Source organism: Catharus ustulatus, chromosome 25 (assembly GCF_009819885.2).
Source record: "Catharus ustulatus isolate bCatUst1 chromosome 25, bCatUst1.pri.v2, whole genome shotgun sequence".
Taxonomy (NCBI): Eukaryota; Metazoa; Chordata; class Aves; order Passeriformes; family Turdidae; genus Catharus; species Catharus ustulatus.
This window is the reverse complement of record NC_046245.1, coordinates 6,666,201-6,694,074: the sequence shown is the minus strand read 5'-3', so window position 1 is coordinate 6,694,074 and position 27,874 is coordinate 6,666,201. Positions and strand designations below refer to the sequence as shown.

General features: G+C 55.5%; 1 protein-coding gene across 8 annotated transcripts in view; it reads right to left on the bottom strand.

Moving 5' to 3' along the window:
• The window catches only part of PPFIA4 (PTPRF interacting protein alpha 4), a 59,285-nt gene that overhangs the window by 13,498 nt on the left and 17,913 nt on the right, over window positions 1-27,874 (bottom strand). For 5 of the 8 annotated variants that reach the window (XM_033080407.1, XM_033080410.1, XM_033080413.2 and 2 more), the window contains exons 2-14: window positions 18,954-19,978; window positions 11,210-11,311; window positions 10,961-11,125; window positions 10,385-10,459; window positions 8,687-8,782; window positions 7,962-8,183; window positions 7,680-7,826; window positions 7,445-7,579; window positions 6,701-6,784; window positions 5,765-5,896; window positions 4,149-4,211; window positions 2,887-2,978; window positions 15-156 (exon numbers count right to left, since the gene is read on the bottom strand). In XM_033080407.1, coding sequence (XP_032936298.1) covers window positions 15-156; window positions 2,887-2,978; window positions 4,149-4,211; window positions 5,765-5,896; window positions 6,701-6,784; window positions 7,445-7,579; window positions 7,680-7,826; window positions 7,962-8,183; window positions 8,687-8,782; window positions 10,385-10,459; window positions 10,961-11,125; window positions 11,210-11,311; window positions 18,954-19,190 — 1,692 coding nt within the window. In that variant the 5' untranslated portion in view covers window positions 19,191-19,978. The remainder of the gene's footprint in view (window positions 1-14; window positions 157-2,886; window positions 2,979-4,148; window positions 4,212-5,764; window positions 5,897-6,700; window positions 6,785-7,444; window positions 7,580-7,679; window positions 7,827-7,961; window positions 8,184-8,686; window positions 8,783-10,384; window positions 10,460-10,960; window positions 11,126-11,209; window positions 11,312-18,953; window positions 19,979-27,874) is intronic. The other 3 variants (XM_033080411.1, XM_033080412.1, XM_033080415.1) reach the window with 3 other exon arrangements.

The window sequence follows — 27,874 nt, the reverse complement described above, 5'->3', positions numbered from 1 at the left end:
TGCACAGGATTTACCTTGGCTGGTTCCTCTCTCCGGGCACCAAATCGTCCCTTCTGTGCCCGGGCCAGCCCTGGAGGTGCTCCGAAGGGCTCGGCTGGGGCGTGGACCACAGCTCCCAGTGGGAAGCGCAGGTCGGTGGCACTGCCCATGTGGGACCTGGGAAGAGAGAGCCCTGTGGGGGACATTGCTCTGTACAGGACACCCTCACCCTCAGGTTGCTCTCCTTGCAGCCCAGGCTTCTTGGGACAGAGGAGGAGGAACGGGAGGTGGAGGAGACCACGGCAGGATGCCCATCCCAGCAATGTTTGCCTGCTCGGCATGAAAAAGCCCCAATATCCCCTATAGGGGACCAGGAAATGCACTCACAGAACCACTCACAGAATCACAGTATCATTGAATCACAGGATATCCTGAGTTGGAAGGAACCCACAACAATCAAGTCCAACCCCTGGCCCTGCACAGACACCCCAACAATCCCACCCTGTGCATCCCTGGTAGCACTGTCCAAACTCTCCTGGAGCTCTGGCAGCCTCGGGGCTGTGCCCATTCCCTGGGAAGCCTGGGCAGTGCTCAGTACCCCCTGGGGGAAGATCCCTTCCTGATATCCAGCCTAACCCTCCCCTGACAGAGCTGCTCCCTGGGTCCTGTCCCTGCTCAAAGAAATCAGAGATTGGAGCTGCCCCTTCTGAGGAATCTGCAGCTTCTGGTGACCTCTGACCTCAGAAAACTCCCAACTTTCCCAGACTGTCAGAAGTTCAGAACTGGGCCTTCCCTGCTCTCCCTCTCCCTTCTCTATGCACCCATCAGGGCACCCAGCCAGTTCTGCCCAAAACCCCCTGGACTGAGAGGCTGCTGTGGAGCCAGGGTAGAACAAGCTCCTCCTGCCCCTCCCTCTCCAGAGCAGCTGGAATCTCTCAACACAACTTGCGTCTTCTCCATCCCCACACACCTAGCAGGAGCCAGCCAGGGAGCTCTTCTCCTTTTTATGTTTATTCCAACATTTTAATGAGGAAACACCCTGATGAGGGTTGGTCCCTTCTCCCAATGAGTGACAGGATGAGGGGAAATAGCCTCCAAGGGAAGTTCAGGTTGGATATTGGGAAAACTTTCTTTATGGAAAGGGTGATCAGGACCTAGCACAGGCTGCTCAGGGCAGTGGTGGAATTCCCACCCCTGGAAGTGTTAAAAAAATGGTAGACGTAGCACTTTGTGATGTGATTTAGTGGGAATGTTGGTATTTGGATGAAGGTTGGACTTGATAACCTTGGAGGACTTTTCTAACCTTAATGACTCTATTCTATGATTTCAATCAATAAAATTCCACTTGAAGCATCTCCCAGGTGTAAGGACTGAGCATTGCTGGGATCTCCAGCAGGAACCAGCTGGGACTTCTTCACCCTCCTCCTCCCTGCCAGGGCTGGTGCTTGGAACCAAGACTTGGTGAGTCCCATACCAGGCAGAGCAAGGCTGCAGCTGGACACGAGGACACTTTGAGCCACTCATGGTGCTCATTCCATGTCTCCATTCTGCCTGGTTGTTCCTCTTGGCCCTGAAGACCCAACCATGGAGCTGAGCAAAGCACCTTCCTGGGCACAGGATGATTACTCCCCACAAACAGTGCCACTGAAGACTCAAGGTTTGTTTAGTTTAAGGTGAATTTAAGACGACAAAAGCAGCAGCCCCGGGCAGATCATGGCTTTCCACCACGGTGGGCCTGGTTTGCAATGCAGACACAGGCCTGGAGATAAAGCAGCATGGCAGCAGCATAGCTGGGCCAGCCTGGTGTGTCAAAGGCACAACCCAAGTTCCAGGGATTTCAGAGCTGCTGACAAGCTGCTGCCCAGCTAAAACTAGATAAAAACACCTTAGAAAAAAACTGACATTTCAGCTGGGGAATCATTCTGCAACTCAAGATTTCTGCTGATTTTTCATCTGAGAAATATAAGAGATCACCAAAATATCGATCCTGCTCTTACAGACCCATGCAAAGAGGTCCCACATATGCTCAGGCTCTGTTCCAGCACTCAGCTCTCCATCCTCACAAGCTCTTCCTCACCCTCCCCATTTCTGCTCTCCATGACAGACAGGGTCTCCAGGCCTTCTCCTCTCTCCACTGACAGATCCAAAGCTGGTTACACCAGCTTCTCCCCATCTTTTCCAGCCTTGCTGAGAGGGGAATTTTCTTCACTTGTTGCTCCCACTGACCCCTTGCTGCCTTGAACCCACACTGGAAGTGCTCAGGGCAGGTTATGGTGTCCCCAGTGGCTGCAGCAGCACAACAGGGTTGTTGTGCTGTCACCCTGCTTTTCCACTCCCATTTTCCTGGAGTGGCTGTAGGTGTCCTGGTAAGTGCCAGAGACTGTGACCTGATGGACTCACCTCTGCTCCTGGTGCCCTGGGCTGGGATGTCCCCATGTCCCAGCTGACTTTAAATGAAAGGGTGTGGGAGGACTATTGCATTGGAGAAAGAAGAGCTTCATTCTCCTTTGCCTGCAACAGCTCCAAAGCAATTCCTCCTTCTGCACCAGCCCATTCCCCTGTACTCCACAGGGGAAAAGTCCTTTGGTGAATGTCCAGCTTTCAGAGCAAAATAAGTCCTAAGCCACTTGTGCAGAAAAAGAAACAACGCCCAGTGGTTTCTCACCCTCACAAGAGCAAATTTGGGGCCATTCAGTTGGGCTGGGCTATTCTCCAGAGTCTACGTCCCACGCCAGGACAGATTCAGGGTGGGAGAGCACAGTTGGAGCTGACCCTGCTGTGAGGACCCCTGCAGCCCAGCACTGAAGCTTGGGGGCACCAGAAACACCCAAAGCCAGCAGCACTTTGGGGTCCCCAGTGCAAACTGTCCCCACAGCCAGGGCTGCAGGGGTTTGCCCTGGCACTTACCTGCTGTGCACACTCTCCACAAAGGTCCCACTCCTGGTCTTGAGCTGATCCACTTCCAGCCTCAGCTTGTCAATCTCATCAGACAAACGCCGCTGTTTGGGGGGGAGAGACAGGCAGGTGTTGGCTTTGCTCTGGAGAGCTGCCAGGTTTGGGGTAATCCACATCCTCGGCTATTGCCATGTTCACATTCCCTTTACAGATCCCCACCCCAGGTTTAAAGCATCTTGGACATATCAGTAAAGAAACAGCTCATGCAGGCACAGGGAATGAGGGTGCTGGGGAGGGAGGATAAGAACAGACAGACACAAGTGCTCAAGGAATGCTGCTTTGGGAGACAAAGGAAAACAGGTCCCAATTGTACACTGTGGTTCTGCTCCAGACTGCACGTGTGTGCTCCCTTGGCAAGAGAGGGACCCCTCAGCCAAACTTGCTGCTGGCCCTGTCCCTCCTGCTCCCAGCCCCCTCCCTATGGGAATGCTGTGCCTGCACCCAATGCTGGGAGATGGCAGGGGGAGGCTGCAAATGGACAGGGAGGGAAGGGAGAAGGGATCTCCTGAGCACAGCAGGATCCAGTCTGGGGAACAAACACCGAGCCAGGGCGGGCAAAGTGCCAGCAGTGTCATGTGGGTCCCTGAGCTCTGCCCTGCCCAGACCTGAGCAGCCACGGCTGGGAAGCACAGGGAATAAGCATGCATCCTCCCTGCAGGCAAGGGGAAAAGCAGCCCCCCTGATACCCCAAACCATGCACAAGACATGCAGCACATTCCAAATGCTCCCACTGCTCCAAAAAGCCACATCCCTCCAGCTTTCTAGCAAGGCCACTAGGAGTTCATACAGGTGATACTGAGATGCTTTATCTGAGAGCAGGGTGTGAAGACCTACAGGGTCTCTGCAAGCTGGGCACAGGGCAGATCTCCCTCCCAGTCTGAGAAAGCCTCAGGGGCCACAGGGATGTGGCTGCCTGAGCCCTCCTCTATGCACGAGTAAAGCCACCCTGGCCTCGCCACTGTCCCCAGTGGGCTCATGGACGGATGAGTGTGACACGGAGATGGGACCCAACATGCCGGGCAGGGAACTGACCCAGGGCTCTCTAGGGAGAGGGGTAGCAGCTTCCATCCAGCTACTGCGTGGGTGAGTGTGTGGCCTCCTGCTGCCAGGTGCTCTGGGATCCCAGCTCCTCCCAAACTGGGGCATTTTAGGAGAAGCAAGTGCCCCTAGCCAGGGGCTGCCATCACTGGTCAGGTCCCTGCAGCTGCATTTACCTTGTCATGCTGGTGTTCCTCTATCTGCTTTTGGGTATTTTCCAGCTCTTGTAATAATGTATTCTTTAAGAAAAACCAAAGAAAATAAAAAACAACAAAAACAGGAAAGAAAAAGAGACACCATTTAGGAAATGGCCATGCGGCCTACCAGGAATGGCCAGTGTGGAATTCCTGTGTAGTGAAAACCTGGAAAGGGCTTCCTGGGCTATTCCTCACCTGCCTGTGCACAGGTTTCCTCTGCAAAGCTGCTGCCTCTCATGCAGGGTGGCCACAGCTCAACTCCTGCCCTGTGCTGGGGCTGAGCATGGCCATGGAGGGTGATGGGGGATTTGATGGACAGGTCTTAAGATTAGGAAATATGTCTGAGAGGAGAAAACTTCCCGAGCAGCTCGATCAAGGGGAAAAATGTCCCTTACATCTGGGGAGTGGGCAGGAGGGAGAGGTGCTTATAGAATCACAGAATCATGGGATTGTTAAGATTGGAAAAGCCCTCTAAGATTGAGTCCAACCATTCCCCTCAGCACTGCTGTGTTCATGGCTAAACCATGACCCCAAGTGTCACATCCCTGTTTTTGGAACACTTCCAGGGATGATGACTCCACCACTGTCCTGGGCAGTCTATTCTAATGCTATCCTTTCCCTGAAATTTTTTTCCTAATATCGATCTAAACCTCCCCTGGAGAGTTTGTAACTGCCTGAACCAGTGCTCATTTTTGGTAAATGTTAGCAGCCAAACAGATCAATTTTGTGCATGAAAGACCTGGATAAACTCTCAGGGCGGGCCAGTGCTGGCAACAAACTGGAAGCAGGCAATGTCACCACTCTGGTCCCTGTTGCTTGACGGGGTGGGATTTGGACTCATCCCTGCAGGCTGGGTCCTGCTCTTTATCCAGACAAATCTGCTGAACAATTGGACATGCTGGCACAGCCACATTTGGTTGGAGACAGGAGGAGCAGAGCACTGGGGGGACAGAGTCAGCCCAGGAGGCATCAGCTGGGGGATGCACCTGTGTGCTCTGACTTGCTGAGGGCAGGAATGCCAAGAGAGCTGAATCACCAAGGCCTGACCTCCCACTTGGTACTGTGAGTGGCTTTGCCCGCAGCCAAGTGCTCCCAGTTAATTCCATTCACACCAAAGCAGCCACAGCTTCAGCTGGCTCCTCCAAGGAAACCCAGTTCCCCAGGAATCACGTGGGAGATGTTCATGGACACTGCCCTGGCTTGGAGAAGGAAAATCAGTCTGCACCCAGGGGCAGGAAGGTTTTAAGGCAGCACGTGGAGGGATGGGCACTGGGACAAGATGAACACTGCATTTTTTCCTGCAAAATGCAGTTGGGATTTGCTCTGACAGTTGAGCCACAGGTGGCATCGGGGCTGCGGCAGAGACACAGGGAGGTGAAGGAATGGAGCAGGATAAATCCTGTTGCTGTGGGAGGTGGTGGGGAGGGGGTGTCCCTGGGTGAGGAGACTGGAGCAGTTCCCTGTGTTCCACCAGCACAGCCATGTCCTGCATGTTACCATTTCTCCAGCCCTGCACAGTCACTTCCAGCCCTGGATGAGGCACAGAGGGGCTGCAGACCCCATAACCCCCAGAGGGCCTCTGCCCCAGGCACTACCTTCTCCTCCAAGGCTGCCATCCTCTCCTTGAGGTGCAACTGCAGCCTCTCGTTGGACTCGCTCAGCAGCCGGTCCACGGTGTCTGAGAGCCGCTTGTTGTGCTCCTCGTTCATCTTCTCCCGCTGACGGGCCTGGGACAGACACAGTGACATCAGTGACACATCCAGAGGGGCTCATCCAGTGCCATCCTGTGCCTGCTGCAGCGTCAGAGGCAGCCCATCAGGCCCAGCTTTTGGAGACAAATCCACTTCTTACAGCACTGGTTGTACCCTCTGTAGTGGCTCTGCTGCTCTCTGCTACCTCCCAGCCAGGAATGAACAGGAGAGAAAAGGATTTAGGGAGATCATGCCTGCCTACCCCTCAAGAAAGCTTCTCCTGTGTACCTGCCAGGAATATCTACACTGGGGGCACTTTTCAGACCCCAATGGATACTGAACCTCTAGATTTTCAAATATCTGTCCTAAGGCAAAACATCTGGGGACTTCCCCAGGGCCACACCTGTAAATGCCACCTGGGTGACCTGAGAAATTGGCATCACAACCTCCTGCATGGACAGCACAGCCCCTTAATGAGAAGCATAGAAGCTGAAGAAGGGACTGTGCAGCCCAGCATACAGCAGGTCAGCTTCCCTGCCCTTTTCATCCTGCTGATCCAGGCTTGGGGGAAGAGCTGTTGGAGTCTCCCCTTCCACCCTTCATTTGGGGTCCCAGCTTGCCACAGGGGGTGACGCTGGGAGAGATGTGCACGTGGAATATTAACAGAAAGACTTGGATGCCTTGGAGAGACGAAATCACAGCAGAGAGTGCCAAGAGCTCCTGTGTGGCTCAAGTTTAAGTGACCCTGGATTGGAAAGGATTAACCAGGTTGTTCTCCCAAACTGCTCCTGAACTGCAATCCAGGTGTGCTCAGGCACCAAGGCAAGGATCAGGACTTACCCTGGCCAGCTCCTGATTCTTTTCCTCCAGCTGAGTCTCCAGCTGCCGGAGGTGCTCCTCAATGCTCCCGTGCCTCTCTTCTGCCTGGGAAAAGCAGAGCAGCCTTCTCGGATGATCCTCCCCAAAGCCGTGAGGGCCCTGCTGCATCCTGGTGTCCATCTCTGCATCTGAGGCCTTCCTGGGATGCAGGGATCTCTCCCACTGCCTGCATCCCTGCCAGGGCTCCCTGTGAGCCCAAACCAGCCCTGCTGGCACAGTGACAGGAGCTGGAGGTGCTCTGTGAGGGACTAAACACCATTCCAGAACCCAGGAAGGGCAGGGATGGCTGCATCCATTCCTCACTCCAGGCCTGCACCCTTCAAAATCCAGCTTGGTGCTTCCTCTTTCTCCTCATCCTGGAGTGGTCTCACCCAGGTCAAAGGGCATCCACATTGACAGGGCCACCCCCGCCTTGGAGAAAGGGCCGAGGGAAGGGAGCAAACTCCACATGTGCAGGACACATTGAGGTGTCTTTTAAAGGTGGTGCCTTGTCCCTGCAGCAGTGGGGACAGCAGGGAAAGAGAGGCCACAATTGGGAAGGTCAGTGGGATGCCTTGGGCTGCCAGGGGCTCTATTGTTGCAGGGGGCAGCCACGCCCAGCTTCTCCCCTGGTCCCAGCACTGCCTTCTGGCTCCAATCCCTTCCCTTCCATTCCCTCTGGTTTCTGACATCCCCTCCAGCCCCGGCCCCACCCCTGGCACTTGCCTTGGTGAGCGCAGCAATGCGCTGGGCCAGCTCTGCTTCCACCTCGGGCAGCGTCTCTGCCTTTCTCATTGTCTGCTGCAGCTTCTGCTCCGCCAGCTCCAGCAGCTCCTGCAGGTGCCGAGCCTTCTCCTCGCACTGTGGGACAGCCGTGTGACTGCCCAGTATGTCCCACCCCAGCATCCCCTTCTGACCCCCATGTCCCCGGGGCAGGCGGACACTAGGTGCAGTTCAGTACCTGGCGGTGCAGGGATTCCTTGTTGGCCAACTCATTCTCCAGTTTGTCATTGAGGTCGTGGATGGAAGTGGCCTCTCGCTGAGCTGCCAGGTACCGCTTCTCCAGCGTGGTGATCCTCTCCTCCATGTCCTCCTTCTGCGCCAGGGCCTGAGGAATCAATGGGGCTGTCATATCCTGCTCTGTGACAGCACACAGCAGGAGTTCCAACCCCTTCCCAGCCCACTGAAAGCAGCTATGAGGTCTCTGCCCCAGGATGGGCAGTGCAGGGGGACAGGGTCTCACCTCTCGGAGGTCCCTCTGGTACTTGCTGCTCATCTCCTCAGATTTGATCAGATCCTTCCTGGCGGTGCCCAGATCCTCCTCCAGCTCGGCCACGCTGGCAGCCAAGGCAGAGATTCGCTCTTTGGCCTGGACCACTTCAAAATTCTGCTTCTCCAGGAGCTCCTGCAGCTCCACCACCCGCCCGGCCTCATCATCTGGGTGGACAGAGCCATTGGAGAGACGCTGCAAGGCACCAGAGAGGGACATGGGTATCGGGATGCTCCAAAGCCCCCAGGCTGTGGCATTGCCTGCAGCCACTGAAAGTGGGAATGTGGCCCTGCAGGGAATCAGTGATGGGGTAAGTGGAGATAAGAGGCTCTGGGACCTCCATCAATAGTCTCCACAAGCCAGGGATGGGGCTTCTTACAGGAATGATGGAACAGGGATGGTTGAGGGCTTCCCAGAGTATCTGGTGGAAGGTGTCCCTGCCCATGGTGGGGGTTAGAACAAGATGGCCTTTAAGGTCTCTTCCCATAAAAACCATTCTGTGATCTCTGGGAAGCAGAATCTCTTGGAGCACCCGAGCACAAATTCCCTGCAGTCAAAAATGGCCTGTATCCACCAGGAAGAACATTTCCCATGGGGCTGGACCAGGGGAGAGGGAAAAAGGTTTTCAGCACCAGGGAGGTGGGAGAAATGACAGCCTCACTGAGCATGGTCAGAGCAGGGGTTTCCAGGGGTCTCACCTTCCAGGGGAGCTTTGGTGCTGGTTCCTTGGGCTCCCTCTCATCGCGCTCACCCGCCGCAGGCTCCCGGCTGGAGCCTTGCTGCAGAGCTGCCACCTGCATGGGAACAGGGACTCAGCACTGGGACACAGCAGGAGGTGAGGCCACTTCTGCTGCACCCAGGGCTGCACCAGCATCCTGCCAGAGTCCTGCTTCTGGCTGGTCACCGGAGAGAGTGGGTGAGGAACAGCCTTGAGACGGCACTGCTGGGGTCACACCTGGGGGCAGCTCTCGGCCCCTCAATTACAGAAGGACATGGAGGGGCTGGAGTGTGCTCAGGGAAGGGAATGGAGCTGGGGAAGGGTATGGAGCACCAGGAGTGGCTGAGGGAGCTGGGGGCTCAGCCTGGAAAAAAGGAGGCTCAAGGGGGAATCTTCTGGCTCTGCACAACTCCCTGACAGAAAGGGGACAGCCAGGGGTGCCAGGCTCTGGTCCCAGGGAACAGGGACAGGACAAGAAGAAATGGCCTCAAGCTGTGCCAGGGAGAGGGTCAGGTGAGACATCAGGAAAAAAGTTTTCCCTGAAAGGGTGGTCTTTGCACAAATTGCAAAGGCCTTGGCACAACTACCCAGGGCAGTGATTGAGTCACTATCACTGAAAGTGTTTAAAAAAAAAAGTAGATGTGCAACTTCACAATATTGTTCGGTGGGCATGGGGATGTTTGGCCACAGGTTGGAGGCTTTTCCAGCCTTAATGATTCCATGATTCTAAGAGAGAGGAAGTCACAGGAGCTGGGAAGGCTCAGCACTGAGGGATGTTTTCCTGGTGAACCCTGGATCCCAGGGCTTCCTCCCAGCTCATTTCACTGGTTTACAGCCAGACAGAGTCTGAACCCAGTGCAGCAGGAGCAGGGGATAAACACTGGCACCGTATCCTGCTCTGATAGGGGAGGATGGGGAATGGTCCCTGCAAGGAGAGGATCCTGTGAGCCTGGGAAATACCATGAGACTTATCCTGGGAAATTGAAAGAGGAGCAAAGTTTGGACGGGAAATGCGGTAGGAATGGCTCTTTCCTTTTGGGAGTAGTGGCTGGGCACAAACTCCTGGAAGGAAAACAGAGTTCGTGTCTCTTCAAGAACACTCTATCCTTGAAAGTGTCCAAGGCCAGGTTTTACAGAGCTTGGGGTAACCTGGGATAGTGGAAGGGGGTGGAATAAGATGAGCTTTAAGGTTCCTTTCCACCCGAATGAGTCTGGGATTCTGGGATTCTGAGATGACCATGGCTGGAGGTTGGGGACAGTGAAGTCCCAACCCCAGGACTCCAGCAGGGAAGAAGATGAGGGATGAAAGATGGAGGATTCTTGAAGCAGTGTGGTTTGAGTCTCTGCCAAATCAGGGAAAATCCAAGTCACCCTCAGCCCCCTGGAAAGATTCAGATTCAGATTCAGATTCAGATTCAGATTCAGATTCAGATTCAGATTCAGACTGTTTTTGTCAGAGACATGAATTCCAAACACCAAACCACAGGGAAATGTCAACTGTGAGAAAAAATGCTTTTCAGAATCTTTACAAAGTTCCCTTAGATACAGACAACCTTCAAGTAAACAGCAATTTTAGAACAAAAGCCTGACATCAAACCTGACAAATGCAAATACCACAGGAACTCCCAAAGGTAATGGAGAGCATTCCCAGCCCAGCGGGTGTCCAGGTGCCTCTTACCTGCCGATGGGCATCCACGAGCTGCTCCTCCAAGGTGGCCACTCGCTCCAAGGCTGCTCGCAGGCGTTCCCTCACCTGCAGGTGAGTAAAACAATGAGAAAAGCTGTTATTTATCCAGGATGAGGATGTTCAGGCTTTAGGAATACTCCCAGGCCTATTTGTTGAGCTGACAACCAGGCTCAGGTGGATTCACAGGTTCAGGATCATCCAGTCCATCACAGGGGGCTGAAATTGTGTTGGAGACAACAAGCTGGGCCAATTCTTAGAGATCTATGGCCAGAATAGTCTGGAGAGGTCTCCTAGCAGAGGAAGGAGATGCCTGAAATGAAGGAAAGAGGAGGAACAGCGAAGACTGACCCAGGGTGTCAATTGCCAACACTCCCAGTGACCCTGACAGCCTCAAACCCAGAGGATCCACTGGGCAGCTCCAGCAGCTCCTCAAGGCAGCTTTGGGATATCCAAGACTTTCCTGCTGAAGGCCCCCATGTCACCTTAACAACACAAAGTTAAGCAGGGAGGGAGCGGAGGGTTGGGAGAAGGAGCTCTGAGTAGGAGAGGTTCCAGCAGTTTTCCCACCTTTTCATCCAGCGCCTTGTGATGCTCAAAGAGTGACTTGAGTGCCTTGAGCACCTCAACCTCACTGGACACCCCGGATGGTGACTGGGCCTGGCGCTTGACCACGGTCATCCGGAGGGAGCGCTCATGCCGTGACACCAGGCACTCCAGGTGCTCCAGCAGGAGCTGCAGGGAGACAAGAGTGGGGCTGTCACTGCCAGCATGGCAGGTCCCAGGACTGAGGGCCTGCAGCAGGGTCTCCAGGCTTACCCGGGTGTTGTTGCGCTCCGCTTTCAGCTCTGAGATCTCCTCCTCCCTCTCCAGGAGCTGCTCCCGGCAGGCACTGAGCTCCCGCGTCAGCGTGGCAAACTCCTGCAGAGATCAGGGCAGTGAGCAGGGACACGGATGGGATGGAGCCAGCATTCCAGCCCCACTGCTGGACCTCCAGCACAGCATTTCCCATCCAAACCCAACCAGGGTAATGCTGTGGGGAATGTGGTGGAGAGGCAAGCCAGGCCAGGAGGGGATTTTTTCCTGGCTTCCCTCATGCTTTGGACAAGGAGAACACAGGAGCTCAAGATTTATCCCACTGTGTTTGATGTCCAATGACACAAGAAACTGCTCCACAGCTGCGGAGGTGGTTGATGGCATTTAAAGCATCCCAGTCGAGACCACCAGCATGTTTCCATTCCCACTGTCCCCTGGATGCAGCTCCCACCTTGGAGCATCCCATCAGGCTAAAACTCACCACAAAGCCACAGCCGGTCAGGATGAGTCCCTTGACCCTCAGCCAGCCTCTGCCATGGCCTCAGGACCCAGAATCATCCAAAACTTCCTTCCAAAAGAAAGAGGTTGCTGCTGCATGTGGAGCCCCAGCGAGCAGCACATGGGACACCCCCAGGTCCTGAGTCCCAGCTGAGAGGAATGGGGCACAGCAGGAGATATGCCAGGTGCCACCAGCCCTTGCTGCTGCCACCACTCCCTCCAGGGATGTGACAGCCTGCAAGGAAAAGCTATGCCCAGAGCAATGCCAAAGGAATGCTTGCACACGCAGCACATCCCTTAAGACAGGATGAAAACTAAATCACACTTTTGGCTGTGTGAGAGGGGAAGGGAATCTCGTTTTGAAGTCCCTTGGATGCAGGAGGGTTTCCTTCCCCTTAAAAGAGAAACTCGGGCACCTGGGTGAGCCCAGGCACTCTCCCATTGCTCCCAGTTGCTCTTCAGTGGTGCCAGGCCCAAGTGAGGTTTTGCAGCTGGGATTTCTTAGGGTGAAAAATGCAAATGCGGGAACGCGCCATGAATTCACACCAGGTTCAGTGTTGTTGGAAAGAATTTTAAAAGGCAAAGGATTTCAGAAGAAGCTGAGAAGGATTTGACAGGAGCATTAACAAACCAAATTTCAAGAGGGGGCTGAGAGCTGTTTTACAGCATGAAATTCTTTTTCATTTTAATTTTGAGGTTTAGCAAATAAAACCCTTTCAAACTGAAGCAAAGCATTGAGGCTTATGTTGAACCAAATGCTCTGCTCAGCTCCAAGTGAAACCTGCGACAGCTGAAGCTCTGAGAAATCCATAGCTTTATCATCTGTTTGCCCCAGCCAGGTTTTCCCTCTCCCTCCCCACCTCACACCTGTCCCACTGGTTGGGTTTGTAGCCTGGGATTGGTGGTGATGGTAGGGGGACTGGTGCAATTGAGACCCCACAGTGGGACAGGACCTGAGTAGGTTGAAGTGAGTGGAAAGGGAAAGAGGCACTGTCCCTATAAACAGCTGCTTTTCTGCCTGTCACCTGCTTCAGGCCACTGCCACACCCCTGCCCACATTCCTGCTCCACATCCCTGCTCCAAAATCCCTGCTCTGGCATTGCCCCAGGGCCTGAGGTCTCCAGTTCCTTCCCTGTCCCATTCATTCCCCAGGGACCATTCCACCCCTGCAGTTTTCCCTCTTCCCATCCCTTCTTAGGGACCACTGCAATCTGGGATCACCCCTGGCCCCATCCCTTCCCCAGGGATCCAGCTAGCACCGAGATCACCCTTCTCCCCACCAGTTCTCCCCCAAATATGTCACAACACCCCACACCTCATCACCAACCTCTGCCATGCCCTCTCCCACACTTGCTCTGGGACCATCCCACAGCCCCTAGAGCACAGACTCAGCTCCACTGGGACCCCGCTGCGCCAGCCCAGCCCTTCCCGGGGTTGCGCTCTCCCTGGCGCGGGGGTCCCGGTGGGATCGGGCTGGGCGCAGCCCGGCCGCAGGCACACGTGCGCGTTCCGTGCGTTATGCAAGCGCTGCCAGCAGCTCCCGAGCATCCCTGCGGATTAGAGCCGGGCTGGGAATGCCGGCGAGCAGAAAGCAGCAGGGAGATGTGCCAGAGACGTGCCTGTGCATCGCCTCAGATTTAGGGGTGTCACTCCCCCAGTCCCTCAACACACCAAGAGACAGGCGGCAGGGCTTCAGGAGCCCGAGAAATGCATCCTGGCAGCCGGGATGGCCCCGGAATATCTGCCGGCAGCCCAAGCTGTCAACGTGAGGGACACATCAGCTCTGGGCTTTTCCAGCACCAGGGCAGGACCCTGCGGATCCAAAGCCTCTGGATCTGCAGAGGTGAAAACTTCTTGCTCTGTCCCAGAGCAAGACAGGAGCAGGGGACACTGGCCGTGGACAGGGATGCTCTCCCCACTGGAGGAAACAGGGCAGGGCAAGGCAGCACGGGATGGGTGGGACAAAGCATTGGAGGCAGCAAGAGGACAGCGATGGCCAGTGCTGGGGACAGAGATCACCACTGTGGAGACAGTGATGGCCAGCACCGGGGACAGGGACCACCAGCAGTCAGGGTCCTCTCCCTGCATGCCCTCGCTGTGGTGGCCAGGCTGTACAGATGCTCTCGCATTCAGGATTTCATCCTGAAAGAGGGGATTAAAAGGCAGCAAATCCTCTGGAGAGAGAGGCAGCCCCCGCTGCAGGCAGCCCGATGCACACGCGGTCAGCAGGTCACAGCCGGAGTGGGCACAGCACAGAGCTCCTGCCAGCCCTTCTCCAGGGGTGCTCCTCTCCAAGCCCTCCATCCTGACAGGAATGCTAGCTCATCCTGTGCTCTGGGTCCCACATCCTGTGTCAGCCCTGGAGCACCCCATGGCAAATCAAAAAGTCCTCGGTAACTGTTTCCCCTCAGGGAAAGGGTGCAAAAATGAACATTTACATCAAAAATAGCAACCACCCTGTGGTGAGCTAGGCCAGTAGTGAGGTCAGCCGAGTACACAGGGCCTGAGTATGATGCCTTGGGAATAAAAAATAGGAATAAATCACTTCAGCACCCACTTGTAGCCACCTCCCTCAGCCCTGGCTGTGCCAGATGCCAACTTTGACACCTTGCTCTGGGTCGCTGGCGGGCACCAGGCAAGTTGGGGACCATGACAAGCTGTCTCCAGTTCATGACTGCAGTGTCATACTATGGAGTGCAGCCTCCACCCCCATCCACAGGTGTGCCATGGCCCTCCATCCCAGCAAAGTGGAGATAAAGAGGATCCAGATGATCTGGCCTGGCCGTGGTTCGGAGTCTCCCAGGCGAGGCAGAGATGCCTGCCCAGCTCTGATAAGCTCTGGGACTAAGCAGGGACACCTATAAACAGATTAGAAAGTGAAGGAGAGGTGTCTGATCTCTAGTCCAAGGGTGGACAATGAGACACAGCCTGGGAGTTCCCGGGAGCCCTGCAGGAAGCCCTGCAGTTTGGGAAAAACCAAATCTCCACCATGTGACTGACTGGGTTTGGCCCCAAGTCCTGGGGTGAGAGAGAGCAGGATGCAGGGAAGGAGCAGGATGGAGGGAAGAAGCCAGGATGGAGGGATGGAGCAGGATGGAGGGAAGAAGCCAGGATGGAGGGATGAAGCAGGATGTAGAGATGCTGTTTTCACTGTCAGAGCAGTGAGGGAGACCTGGAGCACCACATAAGGTATTGAAGTGGGATGCTGTGGACGGGGACTCAGATCTTCAGTCAGCACCAGGCATGTTGGGAGTTTAGGGTTTTCCTCCTTGGCTGCATCAGGGGAAAAGGCACAGGGAAGAGCTGGAGGGAGGCCAGGAACCAGCAGCATGGAGATGGCTGGAAAAGCATGGAGAGGTTTAGGAAGCTCAGGGGGAGAAGTTTCCAAGGGCTGTAGCATGGAAAAGCTGAAATGCCTAAGCCCTCAGGCCAAGGCCCTCTTGTGTCTTCCCCAGTGCCGTCCGCAGCACAGACAGGGATGCAGCAGAATCACATCACAGCCAGCAGAATTTCCTGTTTGTGGCAGAAGCATGGCTGCTGCTCCAATGCACCCGAGGCTGGGGACAAACCGGCTCCAGCTATAGGATTAACTGCATTTTAAAGCCCCTAATTGGAGTGATTGCTCCTGACAGGAGCGGCAGGGGATGTATGGGAAGGATGCCCATGCTGGGAAATCACTGCTGCTGACTCAGCACGAGAGGAAGAGTCCCATCCGTCGTCTGCCCGTGTGACAGCCCCATCACCCCACTTCTCCTTCTGTTCCAGGAGTGGAGCAGAATGAAGAGAAAGCCCCAAATCGGAGACGAGGGGATAAACACAACCCCAGCAGTTGTAGCATGGGATTACACAGATTAAATTCTACTGGGTAAACCCAGGGCTTCGACCATCACCCACCCCCAGCGCTAGGCACCAGCACCTCCTGGACCTCCTGGATACAACACTGGGGCTCTACAAGACCATCCATAGGGAATCAGTGTCCTCCCTTCATCAGGATGTGTATTTCCACCTGGGATTGCTCAGGGAGGAGCACTGTGCAGCCAGGCAAGCAGGAATCCAACATCTCAGTGTCCTAGTCTTGTAGGAGCACAACTAGCCCAAATGGTTCTACACAGCTGTCAGATCCCTCCATCCTTCCCAAACTCTGGAGATGCTTTAAGGGTCTTACCTGGTGGGAGTTTTCCCCACCAGGGCTCCTAAGGTTCCCATTTACTTGCTGGTCTTTGCAAGTTAAGTTGAGATATACTCTGAAGTTAAATGGGATTGTTTGATGTCAGTACCTGTCAAATACCCTCCAGGGAATTTGGGGAGTCTTAGGGAGTTTGCTCACCCCAAAAAGGCCAGATTTCAGCTCTCCAGGCAGCCCAAGAGGCAGCAAAGGTAGAGAAGAGCTTCATGGAAGGAGGAATTGCAGGAGGTTTCTGTGGCCAGTGGCAGGCCACAGTCCTCAGCCCTGTTGAAATCTGGGAGTGTGTTCTCCCCTTGACATAGCTGGGGACAGGGACTCCTGCCAAACCCCCAAGCCATGGCAGGACAGGGAGGAACTCTATCCCACACAGGACCCTGCACTGGCAACACATCCAGATGCACTGGGAGCCCTGAGTGTCATATCCCCTGGTGGCACCTGCCCCCAGGAGAAACTGAGCTGGGGGGCTGAGCAGGAGGGACCTGGGAGCAAAGCCAGGACTGATGAGAGCACCCAGAACCAGGTCAGGGCTCGGTCCTTGGCCACGAATTCCCTGCAGAACAGGGGGGCTGGAGCTGGAGCTTTCAGCACGATTAAGTCGCATTCAGCACTCCCACATGAATAAATAAATCATGTAAGAAGCATTAAGGCAGCTTAGTCTCCCCAGGAAATCGCCCTGGAGTTCTGCCTTTTGGGGGCTGAGGGATGCCCTCATGGATTGGGGGTGGGGATGGCTCAGCCACGCAACACAGGCAAGGGGAATGGGAGCTGCAGGCAGGAGCCAAGGGGTTTGCCCTGGACAGGCACATCCCCTCCCTGCCCCACGCCTGCATCTGCACCAGATGCACATTCACAGCCTGTCCCTTTGGATCCCGTGCACACACAGCAGCAACCAGCTGCCGCTGTGCCCTGAGAGGGTGCAGAGTGCCACGTCCCCAGCTGCCATCCATCCCAGCTTCACCCAGCCCCCAGCCTGGCTGCACCCAGGAGACACTACCGATGAGCCTGGGTGCCCAATCCTGTCCTCAAAAAAGGGGGTTTTCCCGAAATCCAGTTTGCATCCCATTTCCAGTGGGGTCTGACACACTGCAGGAAGCTCCTGGGCAAAAGAACTCATAGAGAAGGAGGAAGAGAATGGGACAGACCTATGGGATGTGCCCTGGGAAGAGAACCGCGTGTCCCAGTCCTGCTTACCTGGTGCATGCACATGCTGGGATTAATCCCATTGGGCAGGTGAGCGCCTTTGGGTTTGCTTCCCGTGTTCATGCCGAGCCCTCATGTCCGGTGAGCACGGGGGGCACCGGGGGCCACCGTGCCCGTGCGCGGAGCTCCGTGCCCGTGCAGGGACCGCGGGAGGCAGCAGAAGCTGCGGGGAATGGAATTCCCCATAGGATCCGCCCCAGTCACATCCCGGGCACGGAGGGGCCGGAGGCGGCCCCAGCCAGGCACCCGTGGGCAGCGGGCACAGCGCTGTCAGCGAGTCCCTGTGTGCTGACCCAGATTGCTCCGAGCACACCCGGAGACTCCGAGGGCCCATCCCTGGAGCGGGAGCGGAGGCTAAATCCGCGCATCCCTTAATCCGGGAGGCTGTGGTGGGGCGGGCAGAGCGTCAGGATGACCTGGCTTGCTCTCTCCAGAGCGGGGAGCAGAGAGACCGAGCCCCCAGCACAGGGGGAGACTGGATGTACCCGACACCCGGGTACGTCTCAGCAAATCTCTCAGGAAGGCAGAAGCTCATCCATAGGGACCCCAGAAGCTCCTGGGAAGCACTGTTGGGTGTTTTGCTCTCATCATCTTGGGCAGAGGCAGGACCAGCCCAGCTCTTCGTATGCAGCAGCTGTTCCCAAGCTGCTCTCCTCCAGACACGGCAGAGACACAGAGAGCTGGCCAGCCAACAGCCCAAGCTCTGTCCTAGCTTGTGCCACCAGTTTTGACCCATTTCCCATCTCTCCAAGGTTCTCCAAACCCCAACACCCAGGCAAGGAGGACCTCAGGTCTCAGCACTGCAGAGTTAGAACAGATGCCAATATTTGAAGCCTCCTGCTTCCCTTGGCTGTTGGGCTTCTCCCATACCATACCCACAATGGAGCGGAGCACCAGCCCCCCAAAATCCCTGTTCTCCCAAGTCTAAGCTCTGGAACACTGTGCTGCCCCACAAGACCCCACAGGGATGGTGGGCAGCCCAGACACATCTTACACAGCCCTGTGACACAGGGCTCATCCACCTCATTCTCTTCTAGCCTGAACATCTTTGTGGAAATCAAGTCCAGTCCTCTGGAGTACCCGGAGAGGGTCCTGTGGGTGGGGGAACCAGGAGCAGAGCACCTACAGAAGCCCCAAGGCAAGCCCTGATTCCCCAAGCCTGCGGATGCTCACTGAGCATGGACCTCTGGCAGCCTTGCTGTCCTCTGCCCCTCTGCTCCCTGAGATGTCCCAGTCCCCACCCTGCAGCAGCTCTGCCTCCAGTGTCCCCTCTAAAGAACAAGACTGAGACATAGAAGTCCCATTGCCCCACTGGGGAATGAAGCTGATGGAAAGGAGCCCTCCTGGCGAGGGAAGGGGCAGCAGTGGGGTTGCTCTGCACAGTGAGGAAGGAGAGTGATGAATGCTTAATGTCCCCATCTAAAGTGCTAATGTGGGCTCAGCACTTCCTGACATCCCAAGAAGTTGACTGGAGGCAGCAAGTCAGATCTGCTATCCAAAATGAGCTATCTGCTCCCCAAGGGTCTGACTGTCCCCATAGGAAGAGAAGGCTCTGCATCTGCCTTGCTCTCACCCTGGAGTGTCCTTGGGGAGGTTTCACCCCTTCTCCTAATCCATTCCCCTGTGGACGGGGGTGGGTTGCACTCCTACCCCTCCTCACAGACCAGCGAGGGTACAGAGGAGAAGGGGAGATGTCCAAGCTCGTTGTGGCTTGGCCTGAGAGAACCCGGAGGACTTACTGCTGACATGAGGTGCAACACTTGCAGCAGCAGCACCACTGTCACACCAAGCCAACCCTCCCACACCCGATCCCTGCTGTGTGCCCCAGAGCAGGCTCTGCTCGTGCCAGGGGCAGGTGCTCACCTGTGGGAGTGCCGAGTTCAGCTGCCTCTGGAGCTGGTCCCGCTCCCGGAGCGTCTCCTGCAGGCGGCTCTGGGTGACCGCGAGCGTCTCTCGCGTCTCCCGCAGGGTGTCCAGCAGCTTGTCCCTCTCGTCCAGCATGTTCACCATCAGCTGCTCGAAGTCAGCGTCTGCCTCCGAGCCCTGGGGAGGGCCCAGTGGGTCCCCCTCGCTGATGGTGGGCATCACCTCGCACATCATGACTGGGCTGGCTTGGGGAGGGTCCCGATGGGGCTGAGGGTGTGCTGAGCACAGGTCACATCACTGAGGGCTCCCTGGGGGCCAGGGGAGCGAGCACGGGAGGGGACAATGGGGTGCTCAAGGAGCGGGACTCCCCATCTCTTCCTCCTGGGTGCTAAGCAGCAGCTGGCATCACTCCAGCAGGGTGCAGGGAAGACCTGGGCACCAACAGAGTCCTTGCAGTCACCAGTGCCCCACTCACTGCTTGTCACTGCCAGCTCTCACTGTCACCTCTCCTGGGTCCCGTGTGCCACCTCTCCTATGTCCTGTGGGTCACCTCTCCTGGCTCCCGCTGTCACCACTCCTGGGTCCCATGTACCACCTCTCCTGGCACCCCCTGTCACCTCTCCTGGGTCCTGTGTGTCACCTCTCCTGTGTCCTGTGTGTCACCTCTCCTGGCTCCCGCTGTCACCTCTCCTGGGTCCCGTGTGTCACCTCTCCTGGCACCCCCTGTCACCTCTCCTGGGTCCCGTGTGTCACCTCCCTGATGCCTTTCCAATGGGCTGCAGCATCTGTGACCACGGGCTGTTCAGAGGGGGACAAAACGACCCCTGAGGATTTGTCCCAGTGGAGAACCCAAGCCAAGTGCAGCACAGGGAGGATTCAGGGAATGTTTGGGCTGTCTGGGCATGCTGAGGGGGGCTCTGGTGAGGATGGGCTGTTGTCCCTAAAGCTGGATGAGGTGTCACTGATGATGTGGAAGCATGTGTCCATTGGGCATCACAGTTCTTCAAACACCCAGCAGTGACCTGTGGCAGAGGGGACAGAGATCAGATCCCTCCTGCTGCCCCCAAAATGCCCAGAGACCTGCCCAGCCCCCTCTGTTCCCCATCAAACCCTTGAGAGCTGCACCAGGTGGGCTCAGTGAATGGGCTGTGACAGGTTGAACTTCCTGTACCCATTACACCGAATCCAGGATGGTACCAAGCTGCAGGGAACAGCAACCCTGGCACCCAAAATCCTGCAACTGCCTTTGTCATTCATGTGTCCTGGGCCGGGATCTCATGGCCTCTGTGGAACTCCAGACTGCCCAAGGTCCCCGTGGCCCCACTGTTCCCCAGCCTCAGGGAATTTGCAGAAAATCAGGCTCCAACCTGAGTTTGGTCCAAACCTGGCAGGAAGTCACAGCAACAAATGAGTCAAATGATTGGATTAAAGTTCCCCTTTTCTCTAGACAGATGTGCTGGGCCCAGCTGTTCAGTGACAACTAAACTCCAGCCCATCCTCCCTTGGTCAAGAGGCAGCAGCATCTCCAAATTCCTGCCCAAGCACAAGCACCAGGGATGAGAGGCTGGAGGGGAGAGGCAGAGCTGACATTTGGGCAATATAGAGGCTAGAATAAAACATGGTTGGACCTGAGGACACAGCCCAGGGGCAATGCTGCCCCACCTTCCCTTTGGCAGCCCCAAACCATCCCAGACAAGGTGCCAGGTGGGGATTCACAGTCCTGTGGGGGAACTTCAGCCCTCTGCAGCTGGGTGAGGGTCCCCAGCAGCAAGGGTGTGACACTGCCACCCCAGCCACTGTGGGGACCTGCCCACCCTGGTCACCATCTGTGCTAGGACACACACCATGGGCTTGAGCTGAGCAGCAAAACACAACATGGCAGGCCCAGGGTGAGGAGTGCTGGTCTAGCAGTGCTTCCAGGGCAGGCCCCGCTCCAGTTTTCTACTTTCCAGATAAAATGCTTAAGGATAGGTCTGAATATTCTATGGATGCATCTGAGACTGTGGCTGCCCCATCCCTGGAAGTGTCCAAGCCCAGGCTGAACAGGGCTTGGAGCAACCTGGGCTACTGGAAGGTATCCCTGCCCATGACAGGGGGAGGGACTGAATGAGCTTTAAGGTCCCTTCCAGCCCAAACCAACTGGGATTCTGTGTCACTTCCCCTTCAAACTCCACGCCCCACCTCCGCCCTCCCCATGGATAAAAAGGTCCTGCACACAGGCCTGGGCCAGAGCAGCCTGTTCTGGCCCTCTGGGCTGGGATGAAAGCTCGTGTATCCAACAGCTCAATGGCACAGCAGGAACCTACCCTGATGAAAAGGTGACACTTGTGAGGAGGTACCTTTGTCACACCTGACACTGCCAGGGTGGGGGAATCAGAACTCTGCTCTTTGGATGACATTGGCTTGCCAGCTGAAGAGAAGTTTGACACAAAAAACTCTCTAAAAATAGAGAAGCTCTGGCAAAAGCAGGAGCCTCTCACTGTGCATCCTGTGTGATGCTGAGAGCCGGCTCCAACACACAGGGACACAAGACAGGGCTGTCCCACAGGTGGTGTCCTCCCCTCCCTTCACAGATTGGATCCTCAAGTGGGATAAAACCTGTTGTGGACACGTAACATTGTCCTGAAGCTTTGAGGGCTGTTCATGCTCCATCCTGGCTGTTGAGATGTGGATGACCAGGATAACTGTGGATTCATGGGATAACTGCACTGAGGACATCTCATCCCTGCAGCATCCCACAAAAACAAGGCTGGTTGAGTAAAAGGCAGGAATGAGGGACCATTCCAGCCCCTGCTCTCCTTGGATTGAGTTTGACATAAGCCTCATCCCTGTAATTAAGCAAGGAAAATGCTTTCCAGTGCTCCTGTCAGCTTTCCCAGGGGTAAGATGTCCCAGACTCCAGGGAGAATCAGGGCCAAGAAAAGCAAAAACCAGTCCTACCCCTGGAGGGCTAAGCCCTCTAAATTTGGGTGCAAAGCCTAACCAAGGTGACTTTCATGCCCCCTCCTCTGCTGTGCCTCTGCTTGAGGGATGGGCATGGAGGAGGAACATCCACGCTGGGGAAAGTCTGGCAGTTCCTGAGCACGACTTGAATGGCAAAATGAGCCACATGGGCATGGCCCCAGCCAGCTGCTGATGGGGAATTGGGAGAAATTAGCAGATTAATTAAGAGATATTAATCAAGGCATGGAGGCCCTGCAAGCCCTCAGGAAAGAGAAATGCTGCAGGGAATGACCAAGACATAAATCTGACCAGAGTGATGATGGGATGAAAATTTATCCCAGCTGCAAAGGAGGGACACCCTTACCATGAGGAGACTCTGCAGATGCCAATTCCAGCAGAGCCATGGTGCTTCCCACAACCTACAGAGGTCATCCAAGGGGCTGGACCTACACAGTGCAGGAGGAGGCACTGATTTACAGCCAAGAGCTGATTTTCTTTCTGCTTCCCCCACGGCTGAGCTTGTGCACGGGTGGTTCTGGGGGGGGTTGTTTCACTGCAAACCTGCTCCTGCCCACAGTCACATCCTGTTATTCCTGTTTGCTTGTGCAGGGAGATGGGGAGAGGAGCACAGCCGGTCCCTCAGCCTGGGGAGGGTGATCATAGAATCACAGGGATCTTACACAGCACTGATGCTGGTCCAGGATGAACTCATCCCATTCCACTGCTCCCCAAAAGCCACTGAGCCCTGTCCCTGAAGACGCTTAGTGAAGCATCAACCTGTCCTGGACAAGGCAACGTTGGTGACCCAAAGCTCCTCTGTGCCCAGGGTTTGGGGGTGTCTCCACTGAGGGAGGTCACAGTGCCCTCTCATCCCAGGCCACCAAGTACACACAGAGCTGTAAGGCTATAACCCCCTACAGCTGGAGCAGCCCTACGAGAATGGTGAGACCTCCCAGCCCCACAAAGAGCAGCCAAAGCCTCCCTGGCCTGGCCTGGAATCCCTAGGTAGGTGGAGACAGCCAGTCCAGGGCTCTTGGGGCTCTCTGTGCCTCCCAGGACGCTGCTGCACCGTGAGAATCCCTCTGCCAGAGGGTCCCCGCAGGGAAATCCAGTGAGATGCTCTGCCACCTCCAAGTGTGGCTCTGGACACAATCCAGCCCTGTGTGCCCATTCTGGCTTGAACCATGGCAAAGTCCAAGAGTGGAAAATTCTGCGCACTGCAGTGGGATCACCCACATCCAGTGACACTGAGCTGCCTCCAGCATTCTCATCATGGATCTGCTCCTCCAACAACCACAGGAACTCTCCTACCCCATGGATTTGTGAGTGATCATTTCTGGATTCAACCACTGCAGTTTTCACAGCAACACCATGAGTCTCAGGAGTAGCCCAGGCTCTGGAAAGGGCCAACACCCAGAGTCAGGGCAGCTGCAAAGGGTTTATTTGGGATGTCATGTGAGGGAGCCAGGACCAGGCTGGATTTGATCCCTGCTGTCTTCAAGGTCTGTGGAGGAAGTGAGTTCAGTAAGCAACAGGCACATGTGAGTGTGCAGGGATGTGCACACAGGAACAGGGATACAGCAACATCCACATATTCAGAGATGTGGGCACAGAGACAGGGATACAGCAACATCCACGGAGCCAGGGATGTGCAGGAAGTTCCCTTCCAGGGTCAACTCCCCTCATTTCTTTCCCACCTCAAACCTTGGGCTTTTCTCCATTCTCCAAAAGCAAAAGAATCTTGCCCATTCCCAGGCACCTCTCCCAGGAAGCCCAGCTAGAGGGGGCATACACAGAGTCTGTCCCTACCCAGCAAAGCTTAGCAGTTCCCAGGCAAACCCACACATGCCAGTGGTCACTTTGAAGGACCTTGGGGACATCAGTGGGGATGACAGCCCAGACACCCCCCACACTCTGCTGTGACTGCAGCAGCAGCAAGGGCACATCCAGAGCAGCTCCTTGCTGTTGGAGGTCAGAGGAGCCTGAGCTTGCTCCCAATTAGTGCCTGCAAATCTCAACCTTTCACAGGTCTCTGGGAGAACTCCCTAAATGCTCCTGCCTGGCTTTAGAGGGCCTTAAGTGCTGGGATAATCAATGGGTAGAGTCGCAAGGCTGCAAGGAGACATCTGGGAACTGAGCAAACAGACACAGCACAGCTCCAGCCCTTGCTGGGTATTTTTAGTCCCATGGGGCTGCCAGGCACAGGCTTGCTGGGAGCAGGTTTCTTGCCAGGGAAAACATGCTTGCTTTACTATCCCTCCCCGCTCCACCCCAAAACAATGCTTTCCCCCCTTTTTGGGATGGAAAGCGGCTCAGTCACATGCTGCCTGCTCAGAGAGGCCACTTCCCCACAATGGTGCCCAGACGTGGAGCAGCTGATGGGGAGCAGAAGGGGCTTTTGCCCTGGAGCTGATGATTTGCTCAGCACAGCTCAGCTGTGAGTCAGGCTGCCCGTGGGATGCTGGGTCCCAAGAAGCACCCTGGCTTTCCCTTCTCAACGAGGGTGAGAAGCACCCACAGCTTTACCCACACACAAAGGATAGAGACAACCCCACGTTTCCTCTCTGAACAGCTCCATTCCCATGCCAGCCCTGACAAGAGGAAGAGAAAAGCCTCGGTGGCTCTGTCAGCAAGACCATCACCCAGTAGGCAGCTGGCAAAGAGGCTTTAACGCACTTCTTGGAGGCAACAAGCTCTCAGAGATTGATCATCCCATAACAGTGTCACTCTGATCTTTTCTGCTCCTGGAAAATCCTCCTCGGCTGCCCAGCTTGGCCTTGGAAGTGCAGAGTTGGAGTGGCAGAGCCCACACCAGCACCCCTCACTCCCAGTTCCCTGGCACAGGAACAACCTCCCCTCCGTCCAACCGGCCAAACTCGGGGTGCAGCACCCACACTGACCTCCCACACTGACCCCCTCCCAGGGATCCAGGCAGGACCAGAGTCTGATGCCCTTTCACTGTCACTTTTACCTTTCAGGAACTCTTTTAATGCACGATACTGCATTAAACACAGCCCCAGGACAGGCTCCAAATGTATCCTGGCATTCCCAGCAAGCTCATCCCAAACACTGCCCCTGCAGACAGAGACACATCCCAGCATAAGTCCTGCCCACCCTCACTGAAGTCAGACACCACCTGGTAGCAGCCAGGACATGTTGAGCCACCAATCCTACTCCAGGGAAGGTCAGCAGTGACCTGCTGAGCAGGGGGATAGCAGAGTGGGAACATCCTCACCATCTCTACCAAGCCACCATCTCTCCTACCCTTAGTGAGAAATGTGGCAATCAGAGGCTGGGAAAAGGGAGAATATTTTGCAAGACAAAGGGGATGCTGAAGAGCCCTGGCTTGGCAGTAGAAATTACTGATTCAAGCGTAGGACCTGGAAATGTTTCCCTGCAGCAAGTCTTGGAGCAGTCTTTGCCACATGCTCCTGTGGGTCGTGGGCTGGGATTTCCCCTCCCAGGTGCTCTGAGACCTCAAGAGAGGTGATGTTGATGCCACAATGCCCAAAGCAGACACCAGCTGAGTTCCACATGTGCCAGGAGCTATTTGGATCCCTCTGGACAGTGCCAGAGTCCCCAAGGGCCCCTCTCCATGCTTTCTTCCCTCCCTCTATCTCTGTGCCCAGACACAGACCCCTTTCCACACACTCCACTGGTTTCTTACGAGTTTTACAAGCCTGAGCAGTCCTGAGGTGAGGTGAAGCATCTTGAGTTCTCCATCCTGGGTGATACTTGGGGAAAAAACTTATTTTCATGAAGAAAACTAATCAACAGATACTGCCTCATCCCAGTTTTTCTCCCAAGTGCCCTCACTTATTCCCATGATACACTGTGGCCTCTTGGGACCTCCACTCCCCTGAGAGGGACAAGGAAGACGCAGTTTTCCGTGGGGCACATATGGTGACAGTGCTCCCACATTCCCTAACGCTGCCTCGCTGCCAGGAGGGAACTGCACAGATGGTCCCTGCCTGGTGCCAGGGGCTGCCCGCGGCCAGGACACCCAGGGATAACAAGGGAAATGAGGCATTCTGGCTGGAAATAAGGTGCCAGTTTTTAGCAGCAGAGGATTGGATTCCCATTTCAAAAGGTGAGACGGATTTGCTGAGCTCAGGGCTGGAAATGTGGTGGAGACCTGAGAAAAGCTGCAGCGGTGCCTCCTGTCTCATCCAGGTCTGGGAGGTCTCCTGGGGTCCCCACACCTGCAGCAGTGTCTCCTTTGTCCCCCAGGGGACAATGTCCAACTTGTCCCTTGTTTGACATGCAGCAGTGGGAGAACAGGACATTTGGGCAGCTCTCCAAGACTTAGAGCTGTCTCAGGTGCTGGGAAGCCCCGGGTGCCCCTAAAGGCTGGGGACAGGGGACACTGCAAGCAATAAAATGCAGCTACTCCCAATATCTTATTTTAAAGGACACACGTCTTTGCCAAAGACTTGCTCCAATCCCATGAAGCAGTTCCCACCTCAACCCTTGCTCACTCCAAGTTGTTAAACCAGAGGAGAATCTGCAAGGAAAAATGTCCAGATCTGACAGTTTCTTTGCAGGGAGCAGTAAACGCTAGCATTGCACTGGTATTTATACTTCCCAGTGGGAGGGGAGGCATTACACACCACTTCCAGAGGGTATTTTCAGACAGCCACCTGCTCCTCATTGTGCAGAGACACAATTGTTCCTCAGCAAAATCTTGTCAGACAATGTGCTGGGCCCTGGCTGGGAGGATGGAGCTGCACCCCCCAGAGCTGGCACCCAAACGTGGTCACACAGACACCTGCAGGAATCCACAGGACTGTCACCTTGGCAGGTGTTGTGGGGGTTGTGTCAGGGGTCCTGACTCAGTTTCCCTGTTTGCAAAGTGGGTCACCTGTCCTGCCCTGATCCCAGAGAAAGGTGGGATCTCAGGATATTCCAAGGAGGAAGGTAGCAGGGACAGAACTGCCAGGGTAAAGCCACACCAACCTCCTGCCTTTGCACTTTGGGGTGATGTGACAGACAGAAATGGGCCTTAGAGGGGCTCCAGCCTGTATGATCCCTCTGACAAGTGGGCTCCCCAAGCCTGGCCAAGAAATTCAGCAAGCCTAGACTCACCCTGAAACTTAATCCCTGGGTTTGCAACAGCCAAAGACATGGCTGGGAGGAGAGAGGACCACAGGTCTGAGGATGCTACTGAAGCCCTGAGGAGCCCAGGAGCCCATGTGGAAGCACAGCGAGTGTTCTGGAAGAGCACGGGAATTTGGCTGCTGGAACACAAGCTGGATTTCACTCTGTGGCACAGCTGCTCCAGTTGGCATGAGGTGTTCACCCGAACCAGCAAAAACACAAACCAAACCCCCAAATCCTGTAATCACACCCCACTCCAGTCAACTGCACCCAGCAGCATCACTGAAAGGCAGGACTGTGGAAACCCTGGAGAAATCCCAATTCCTTTGGTGCACAAGAGGTTGGAAAACCACCGTGTGCCCTGGAAGGGAGGAGACGGATGCACCTGATCCATGAGACCAAGCTCACATCCCTCTTCCAGGATGTGGTGATCCACCCACAGGGACAAGGAGGGGTTTCAGCAGCCACCAAACCAACACACAAAAGGCACGATTCCAGTTGCAACCATTTCCTTTTCCAGTGTGTACACATGGCTCATCCATCCTTTTTTTCCACAACTTTGAACCAAATCCCCTGTCCTTTGCTCTGTTAGCCCCAAGTTACAGAATCCCAGAAGCCCAGGATGGCTGGAATTGGAAGGGACCTCTGAAGTCCAATGCCCTCTCAAAGCAGGATCTAACCCCAAGCAGATCACACAGGGACACACGCAGGTGAGTTTGGAACGTCTCCAGGGAGGGAAACTCCAAGCCCTCCCCAGGCAGCTGTTCTGGTGCTCTGCCCTCCTCCATGGAAAGTTCTTCCTCATGTTGAGGTGTTGAAAGTCTTTGATTTCTCTCTCAAGGACAGTTACTCTGAACAGCAGCAGAAGGAAATGCAAT